At 38.6% G+C, this 10225-nt stretch overlaps 3 protein-coding genes across 3 annotated transcripts in view; 2 read left to right on the forward strand and 1 right to left on the reverse strand.

The window, feature by feature from the left end:
• Positions 1–3737, forward strand: part of svopa (SV2 related protein a) — an 8378-nt gene extending 4641 nt beyond the window's left edge. The window contains exons 8-13 of the mRNA XM_010790453.1: positions 750–771; positions 815–919; positions 1502–1613; positions 1697–1778; positions 1921–2010; positions 2089–3737. Of these exons, the coding sequence (XP_010788755.1) occupies positions 750–771; positions 815–919; positions 1502–1613; positions 1697–1778; positions 1921–2010; positions 2089–2331 (654 nt within the window). The 3' untranslated portion in view covers positions 2332–3737. The remainder of the gene's footprint in view (positions 1–749; positions 772–814; positions 920–1501; positions 1614–1696; positions 1779–1920; positions 2011–2088) is intronic.
• Positions 3738–3832: 95 nt separating this feature from the next.
• Positions 3833–8011, reverse strand: LOC104962061 (D-amino-acid oxidase). Its single transcript, XM_010790452.1, has 11 exons — positions 7876–8011; positions 7131–7326; positions 6929–7043; positions 6481–6557; positions 6183–6248; positions 5449–5503; positions 5155–5259; positions 4974–5056; positions 4637–4754; positions 4366–4464; positions 3833–4271 (listed from the first exon to the last, which is right to left on the reverse strand). Exons 2-11 carry the CDS (start codon positions 7322–7324, stop codon positions 4146–4148), a joined length of 1038 nt encoding a protein of 345 aa, XP_010788754.1. The 5' UTR covers positions 7325–7326; positions 7876–8011; the 3' UTR covers positions 3833–4145.
• Positions 8012–8660: 649 nt separating this feature from the next.
• Positions 8661–10225, forward strand: part of LOC104962063 (protein phosphatase Slingshot homolog 1-like) — an 18039-nt gene continuing 16474 nt past the window's right edge. Inside the window, exon 1 of the mRNA XM_010790454.1 lies at positions 8661–8999. Coding sequence (XP_010788756.1) covers positions 8919–8999 — 81 coding nt within the window. The 5' untranslated portion in view covers positions 8661–8918. The remainder of the gene's footprint in view (positions 9000–10225) is intronic.

Genomic DNA, 10225 nt, shown 5'->3' on the forward strand with positions numbered 1-10225 from the left:
TCTCTCACTCTCACTCACTCACTCACTCACTCTCTCACACACACACACACACACACACACACACACACACACACACACACACACACACACACACACACACACACACACACACACACACACACACACAAGCACACACACATATACACACACACACACACACACACACACATGCTCTCACACACACACACACACACACACACACACACACACACACACAAGAACACACACATATATTTTAATTTGCTACCTTGATCATGGAGACTTAGCAATTCAGTGACTTGTGTTGAACATCTTCCCCCAGGAGATAAATGTATACGTTTTTATTAACATACATTTAGCAATACCTCATGCGTAAACAAGTAGATAATTATATAAATATTTCAAAAATAATTTGTGAAAATGTAATAAACAATGTAAGGACAAAGAATGTAATATTTACAACAATATGATACAAAAATAATTTAAACTCTTTAATTAAATATCAATTGTAAATTATTATTATTATTAATTAATTCTTTATTTTCATTTGACTTTAGGGCGTTTCGTATATGTTTCTCTAATATTCTGAGAACGCATGTTTTTTTATTGTTGGCTCAGGTGTAATGGATAACATTAGAGATGGCTGACACGTAATGGAACAGAACCATTGTTGATTTTAGTACGGTAGTTACAATGGTGCTTTACTAATATTCCAAAATGTCTGCCATAGTGAAAGTCTACACATAATACAGTATGTTCTTTTTGCAAAGTCACAGATTGAGACAGTGCTGGGTGTGTCCTATATTATTTTCTGTTGTTTTATACCTCCATCTAGTGACCAAACGTAACAAGAGGGAGCTCGGATGCAACTTGGAGTGTAAATATCTGAACTCTGACGACTACAAAGACCTGTTGTGGACGACCTTATCTGAATTCCCAGGTAAATATCGGTTTATTATTCGTGTCTTCACAAAGTTCATTATAATTTTTATGTTGTCAAAATATTTTTTGTTAATTATGGTGGCATGTTTTAGATTTAAATCTATTAAATAATCATAAATACTGTATCATCTACACAAATAACTATACAGTGTATTGTATGTATACTGGATGATTATCTAGTAAATGATGCTATAGTTACATGACATCTTGCTTTTATAAAGATCATCATTTTAATGTAGTTATTACACCTGTAACTAAATGACTTCAGGGGATTTCAGGGACTTAGTAAATGATCATATCAAAATAATGTTAATAGAGCTTATTTTAAAGAGGACACTTTTGCAAAGTGTTAATAATGTAGGTTTGCCAGAGGCCCTGGCATGGCAGCTCCCTGACAAAACTACTGACTTATCTAGATCAAAAGGAGCACTCATTAACATTTTAAGTTTCTCCTCTGTTACTCCTGCTATGACATTTCAAAATGTCATATTAATTAAGCATAATCGCTGTAATTACTGCACTGTAAAATATGCATAGCATATTATATTTTTCACACCTGACATCTTGCAATGTCCCACAGGACTTCTAGTGACACTGTGGGCTATCGATCGATTAGGAAGGAGGAAGACCATGGCGTTGTGTTTCTTCGTCTTCTCTATGTGCATCATTCCACTCTATGGCTGTGTTGGGAGGTAAGCGGGATACTGAGGAGAATCTTAAACGAAAACATTGTGGATCCACCATTTATTCAGCATTACTGGTTCCTGTGTTGCAGAACATCCATGACAGTTTTGATATTCATCGCCAGAGCTTTCATCGCAGGAGGATTTCAAGCTGCGTATGTGTACACTCCAGAGGTAAGATATCGCACCAGAGTGCAGTTTATTTAGCTTGCATTGTGCAAAATGAAAACATTTACTAATGGAGCTCAGATCAAATCAATAACGGGGTCGATGGAGCATCAGGGCAGCCTAATTAGTCTTTTCTGAAACTCTGCAGGTGTACCCAACAGCGACCAGGGCTTTAGGTCTTGGAATGAGCAGTGGGATGGCCAGAGTCGGTGCCCTCATTACACCTTTTGTTGCACAGGTACCAGTATTTTTTGAACTTATTCAAACACATCACAACACATGAAAATTGCTCATGTACCTGGGCTTCATCCTTCAGGTAATGTTGGAGTCTTCTGTGCACCTGGCTCTGTCCGTGTACTGCTGCTGCTGCCTGCTCGCCGCCATCGCCTCCTGTGCACTGCCAATAGAGACCACAGGCCGCGGCTTACAGGAGTCCACTCACCGCGAGTGGGGCCAGGAGATGGTGGGCCAGGAGATGGTGGGCCGGGAGATGGTCGGCCGGGCCCCCTCCCAAAGCTCAGGGGAACACCCTCCTTCAAGCTCAGGCTCCCAAGGATGAGGACTTGTTTGCTGGAGCACAACTGGGAGAGGCAAGCACAGTGAGGGAAAGAGGCGAGGAGAGGCCAAAAAGCTCAACCAGCTTTCGGTGTCCATCTCCAGTCCCATGTTATGACTCTTCAGTTTAGGCACTACGGTGGCTTCAAAGGGCCAGGCAGCACAAGGAAATATGTTTTATTATATAGTCTTCAACTACCATTGCTGTCACAATTTTGCCACTGGATAACTGCACAAGGGGCTACTGGATGGAACAAATGACCTACACCAGGGAAAAATTGAGAACAATAAAAGGTGGACAACATGTGAACAATTCATGAGATAATTCAAATACTTTACATAAAGTATTGCTTTTCTAATTCAAGAGAAGTAAAGGTGAATAAAGGACACAAAAGTGATAGCTTCCATCAACCATCTTCTTTTGAAAGAGCCTTGAAGAATATCTATTTGAGTTTGAGAGACCTTCTCTTAACCTTCTTTTAGCATACCAGGCACAGGTGCATAGATAAAAGAGACCAACATATTGTGAACAAAATTGTCAGTTAAAAAACTCAAGCTTTATAAAATGTACATTACTGAAGTGAGGTACACTCCTGCATCATTAAGTCAACAGACAATACGATAAGGTCTGGGGAACCTTAATTCAAAAATAAATTGTGTAAAGGCAGTAAAAGGACACACAGTAAGTCACTGTGTTAAACCTTGTGCTAAATATGTTCTTTATTTGGTGTCAGTATTATTTCACATTTTAACATGGATGATGTTTGTTGTCAGCTGAAGAAACAAGTATCATTCTGAGGCCATATTAGAATCAACAACCTTATAAATCTGCCAAAGCCTTCACCATAGCATATTTACATCATACAGTGAACGATATTTCATAAATATAACAACTGGAACAAGTCCACAGATCCTGACCTGCATCTGAGACAATTGTAAGTTAATGTTGAAGTCAATCTAAAAAGTATTTTCATCGCTCAAAGTAACACAATTTTAAAAAATGCCATGAACATGAGTATATGGTGTCCTGTCTATAAATGCAGCGTCTCTTGCTCTACTCGACTCGAGGCTTTGCACACATAGACCTACACATGTATGTATGTACACATCCATTAACGGGATGTTACACTTTGTCTTTCTGTAAATAATGTATATGTATCAATACCTGTTTTAGTTGTTGTCTTTGCTTTTGTTTGTAACAAAGGTGATGTGGAGACTGACTTGTCAGAGTGACATACTGTGCAAAGATTTGTGTAAAAAAAAGGTTACAGGAACTAGTACAGGCCCAGCCAGCTGACTCTTTACCTGTTGGAGATATAGTGCTGTATTAAGTGTCTGTGTGCACAGATTCTTGTCGATGCACTGGATGTAAATGTGTATGATACTATAGTAAATAATCTTTCAAAAAGAGCTGTGTATTTATGTTGTTATTTATTAATAAAAGTGATTTTATCAGTTAGACATTTTTCTACATTACATTTAATGAGAACATTCTAGAATTTATTTTTAAGCTATATACTTCTTTAAATGAACATATGCATCTATGGATTTATCTATGATTAGATGTGAATCATTTAATTGGCGTCTACTCTTTAGAGTTACATACAAGTTACAAAAATGAGTTGTATTTATGTAATGTAAGTACCCCAAAGGTATGGAAATTGAAAATCTGTTTGCTAAAATGCTGGTTATAGAAAATAACAGTTTTTGGATTATGAGGCACAAGGAACTGACATTAAAATTCGAAGTGCACCTCAATCAATCAATCAATCAATCAATCAATCAATCAATCAATCAATCATGCAGCTGCACAGAAATTTACAAGCGAGCTTTTGGACCTTTCCCTTTTTGTTCCACAATCTGACCGAAGAGTCTCGCTGCCTCTTGGGCGCAGCCCCGGTGAATGGTGAGTCCAAAACCTCCATGTCCGTAGTTGTGTATCACCTGAAAGAGAGGCACGATATTTTAGAAGTTGGATGAACAAAAATTAATATTAAAAGTAATGTAAATCTTTTCAAAATACAACTGAGCTGTTTACCTCTATTGCAGCTGCTCCGGACTGTATGGTCTCCCTCTCCAATCGGACTTTGCTGCGAACAGGCCTGAGGCCGGCCCAGTCCTCCACTATCCTGGCATGCTGAGGTAAGTAACAACAACAACACATAATCTCATAAACGAATTGTCCATTGTAACTATCAAGTGTTCTAAATATATCAAATGTTAAATACTTTACCACTACTGAAGACTTACTGTTAAACAGAAAGCCTTTTTATGGGCTTTAGACAAACAACATTTTCACATCACCTTACCTTGAGACTTGGCTCGAGCTGACAAGCGCTTTCCCAGATGTACTTATGGTCCATAGAATTGTTCTTTTCACTCCAGTTCCCTAACTGTAAAATCCCACCGACTGTCACGAGTCGACTCCTGCAGACACAGAGATGCAACTGTCTTTAATATACAAAAACACTGTAATCTTGTATGATCTGATTAAAACAGCAAGTGCACAACACAGGATAAGCCCTGCAAACGTTTGCCTGCAGCATGCTTTTTCTGTATGAAACTGTACTTCCACATTACTATCACTCAAACACTAATGGAGAGGCTTGTTCCTACAGTTCAGTGCTAATGAGTGTTTTGTGTCACCCTGGAATGATGTATGGTGAATTGTAGACTCCTTTTTTTAAATTGTGGGTGAGAATCCAATGCTTCAGCCACGGCGCTTCGACCTGAAAAACAAAGATATAATATCAAGGTTCAACCACAACTTCAATGTCGCTTTTATAGCTGGTTATATAGACAGACATTTGAACCCGTCAGGCCTCACCTTCACGATCTGCCCCCGCCCGGGTTTGAGCTCAGGGTCCGGCTGGAGATCTCCTGATCTCATCCCACTGCAGTTTATTATCACGTCTGCCCCAGACTCAGCCAGCTTAATGAAAAGAACAGAGCATAAAGCATGAAAAAGAGAAGTGTTAACATACTCACAGTATTTCTGTAAGAAGTGAAACAATAATCGGCTGTTACAATATTACAGACTCAGTATAAAAAAGTACTATACATGAAACAGAAAATCAAACAGAAAATGTGTGTATCATTAATATTGAAAGCTTCCACTAACCTCCTTAAAGGAATCTATTTTTCTTTGGTAAAATGTCACTCCCCTTTTTTGCAACCTAAGAATAACAGAAACTAGATGTTAATTAAGAACAGCTGAAAAAAAATACTTTTGGACTCCTGATCAACTGAAAATAATCAAGATTAGAACCAGCTATCCTGGATAATGATATTACTAATTTGCAATTCATTACACAGTATACAAGTAAATGTGTGTTGAGCACAATTCAGTGTCAGGTCTTACATTTTTTTTAAATGACCATGTCATTGAAACTCAGCAGCTGTGTAAACTTTCCTTATTTCCCAGCCAGCACACAGCATAATAAAATCTGCCTTTAGTTAGTGATCACTGACAGATCACTACTTTTTACTTTGCATTGTGTAATTATTTGTTGTTTAGTATACGATTAACCACTACATATGATTAACACAGAATTTAGAAAACAATAAACCAAAAAAAGGACAGAACAGCTCAACTGAGACCATGTGTTGAACATTTAAGAGTAGATAAAATTAGATTCAGCCATGGGGGGATGTTACAAACTAAATGTAATATAACATTTATGTAACAAGCTATAAGAGGCTTCCCTTCTTCTTTTTGATTACGTAAGAAATGTAGTTGTAAGCAAGTGCTTTACTGACTTCAACTCAAGACTGTAAGTAAAGTTCTGTTCAAATACAATACTGATACAACAAGGAAAATAACTTATTTCAAGAGATTAAAAACAAATCACTCACCAATCCATCAGCCAAGGTAAGTATGTTTTACCTTCCAGCATGAGAGCAGTGTTGAACCACCCATGACTGCACATGTTAGAAGAGACATAGTAAAAAATATGCTTTTCTTTTATAGGGAACCATGCAATATATTTGTTATATAAGATCGAAGCAAATAGATCATCAATGATGCGCCTGGGAATATGAAGTATTTAAGTTGCATGTAATAGCAAGGCAGAAACTAACTATCTCTTTGCATCTCTGCTTTGTGTTCTTTCAGTGTTTTGCTTGTTATGTCTGTTTCAGCAACAAAACCTACTTGTATCCGGGAAACATCTGCAGTTCTCGCTCTGTGAGCTGTCTGAAGCCTAGGACGATATCTTTAAATGAGGGATCCTGCAATCAGAAAGCAGTACAGATCACATCACTTATGTTCTGGCTGTTTTAAATTTTGTCACAATACAGACTCCCAATCAAGCCCTGTCTCTGAGTTTAAGTCTGACCCATGGTGAGGCCTCTCTATTATTTGTGGAAAACAAAAGCAGAGAAGCTGAACAAAGCTCTACTGTTAGTGAGGCTAAATACTAATTACTGTGTTTATGCTATAGCACTGGTATGTAATTCATTTATGAACAAGTTATATAAGGTTGCATTTTAACTATATCTACAACTGCCTTTGTTCTTGGTTGTAAAATCCAAAACAAGGTCAAATCTTATCTTTGAGGACAGATTGACAGGTTTTTTTTTAAAAACAGAGCACTACTCACTGGGGCTGGTTCAGTGCAGAGGTTGTAGCCAGATTGAAGGAATACACCCATTTGAATGGAGTCTGGCGATCTGAGGCAGCTCAGCAAGTAGTCAAATGTTTCCTTATTCCATTTTCTAAATGTGAGGAAAAAATGTATGTATAAAATATTGGCCATTTTCTGCAGATACAATGGAGCATCAAACGAGAGTTAATACACTTACGTCTCCTGGACATTGCCTTTATCGTACAGGTAGGGCTGCCACAAGCCAGCAGCTCCATCGCTCGTGGTCAGAGGAGTGAAACAGTCTGCATACACCTCGATGCTCAGTGGACTGACGATGGAGTGAAACTGCTCGTAGATGCTCTGAGCCGCTGACAGGCCGATGACTCCAGCTCCAATCACTGCCACCCGCATTTCTGGATTAACATCAGACACAGCATGTTACCTCTGAAGCTTACTCGCACACTAAGGCCTCCTTTATGTAAACAAGACAACATCTTCTTGGAAGACAATCATATATCTTTAACACACTAGACTGGTTTTCAATGGATATACAATTCTTTTATTTCTATATCATTAAACAATGCATTATTTAAAATATGTATAGATATCTGGTAGGAGGCTAGTAGGATTATAGATCTATTGAGTTTACCAAGTTAGAAATTAGACTTGATAAAATCGACATAATACACATTACCCACTTTGCGAACCCATTAGACAAATCATACTACAACAGGGTTGGTTGAATCCTGCACTAAATCTGAGTTAAACTTTAACAGTTGATAATAGGAGAGTAGTATATTATATAACAACATAGCAGGCAGCATGTCGGATAAATACATCTTAGTTTAGCGACGCAGCATCGCTGAGGTGGCAAACTGAAGACTGGCTGCATAACAGAACAGACATTATACACGATTCAACAACAACTGCATTTATATGATTTCCGAAAAGTGTTGATTTACCTTCAGATTTGTTTTCGCACTGCAGGAGTTGTTGAAGTCTTTCCCAACTCTCACAACCCCGACTCACCCTCTGGTCAAGCCTGCAGCTGTCATATATGGGAGAGGGGCGGAGACATGTGTCTGTGTTTCGAAGTTCAACTATCTAACCACGAATATAAATCCTTGGACATGCACATATTAAGACATTGTTTCCTCTCCGTTTCTATGTGAATGTAAATATGCTGGCATTGTTATATCATGAATGGAGTTCCAGGAGTTAGGGATTATGATATTAATTATTAAGTTTCAAACTATTTGAATACCTTAGTTGTAACTATTGAGTAACAAGTGGAGGGCATGCATTTCCCATGGTTTTTCATGCATAGTATATTGCTTAGTCAGACAAGTAAAACACATACCCCCCTTCTTATTATGTAAGAAATGATCAATACGACTGCAATGAAAAACACCACAGTACTCATAGTAGTCCCAATAATATTCTCCTGATATACCACAGGCCTACCTCTTTATTCTCTTAAATGCAGGTGTTTACAAGCCTAGAGTGAAACAAGAGTGCCACATTTGCATCTTATTTTCCATACATTTTGCATTCCATCCTTTTTTTAAATGTCTGTTAACTGTTTACCTTTATTGTAAATCACTTTTTGCTGCATCTTTTGTATGGTTGGGATCAGGGTGGGATAGAAAATAAAGTCTATAATAATAATAATAATAATAATAATTGTTGTATTAATAATATTGCTTTCTTTTTTTAAATACTACTTACATGTCTGTCTCTAATACCTTGTCTTATAGCATTGTAAGCCCTATATGGAGCACTTTGAATAAGCTTGGGTATACAAATGAACTTCATATAACTTTTGTTGTTGATACTATACAGTGCACAGTGCCATAAGAATGGCCGGGGCCTTGAAGGCAGCACTTCCTGCACAGACAGCCCTGCCTGCAGGATAGTTCCTCTCCTCAGCTGGATGTATCGTTAGCTCCGCAGCTAGCAGCTCTCCAGGCCCAGCGGCCGGCCGGTGCTTCCTCATCTTCCAGCCATGGCGTTGGTTACTCTGCAGCGGTCCCCGACCCCCAGTGCCGCATCCACCGCCAGCACAGCGACCACCACCGCGGGGGAGGTGAGTCTGATCCCGGGTGAACAGAACCGTGGCTCCGGTGTGGGTAGGTGGACAGGCGGAGGATGAGCGGGATGATGCCGGAGAAGGGGCCCGCTGATTGGGGCTAAATTAGCACCGTTAGGTATCATGATGCTAGCTAGGTCTGTGGCTAGCAAGCAAACCTCTTCGTTAATGATACTCAGAAGCTGCTGGCCACCATTTATGCCAATACGGCGGGTAGATGTTCTCATTGTTAAATGCAATAACATTACTTAAAAAATATCCCTACACCTGTTAAATGTAGCGTTATTTGTTTAAAACTAGGCGAGTTTGACAAGTGCCTTATGAATGATTTAAGCTAACGTTAGCTGGATTTGATGTCTGGTTGACATTGAAATAACGTATTTTCCTCAACATTAATATAGCTATATCCAACAGTCTGTATGGCACACCATTAGCAGAACTATACGTGGTCACTGCAGTCTCAATACGGCTAAATTCATGTCCATTTACTAATATTAAATCTCAGATTTGTCTGTAAAAGTGTGGTGGCTTGATTCAACTTTATTCTCTTTAGCAGACAACACATCAGAGCCAGTCAGTCAACTACACACAGTGTTTCTATGTCAATTTCTAATTTGCTGCCTCCAATAAATATGGGGAAGTATGAGATTTCCAGTATGTAAAAAGCAAAAGGGAAAAGATATCTAACTTTAAGCTTTTCATATACCTCTTTATGGCAGTAAATAGTCCCAGTTTGATCTATTAGTTTACTGGGCAGTCACAGTTAGAAAAAGTGATTGTCCTTGCCTCAACTATAACCATTTAAAGATAACTTCCTCTGCTACTTTCATGTACAAGTATGTTCCTGGTCCTCACTGCCAGATGAGGGCGCTAACCACCAGCTTTAAACAGGAAAACTCGCCTTTTTCTGCTCTACATGACCAAATCAGAGGAAACAGATATGATATAACTGGGTTTATTTACAACCATCAATATTTGATCAATAGATGAAAACTTACATTTTCAAAGCATGTTCAAAACTGTGCAACATATTAAATGCCATACATAGTTATTATTAATTTGCAGTTAGATGGCTCCTAATAAAATAGTTTCATTAGCTTTATTGATATGACTTGGTTTCGTCTCTGCGCCTCTTTGTTTTTTCTGGAGCGTTTGGTGTAGTCCAGCAGTGTGTGAGGTGTGACAGATAAGGCTGCTGCTGCAGCTATGATGTCATCGGCGGG

Source organism: Notothenia coriiceps, unplaced genomic scaffold (assembly GCF_000735185.1).
Source record: "Notothenia coriiceps isolate Sejong01 unplaced genomic scaffold, NC01 NC01_scaffold00034246, whole genome shotgun sequence".
Lineage (NCBI taxonomy): Eukaryota > Metazoa > Chordata > Actinopteri > Perciformes > Nototheniidae > Notothenia > Notothenia coriiceps.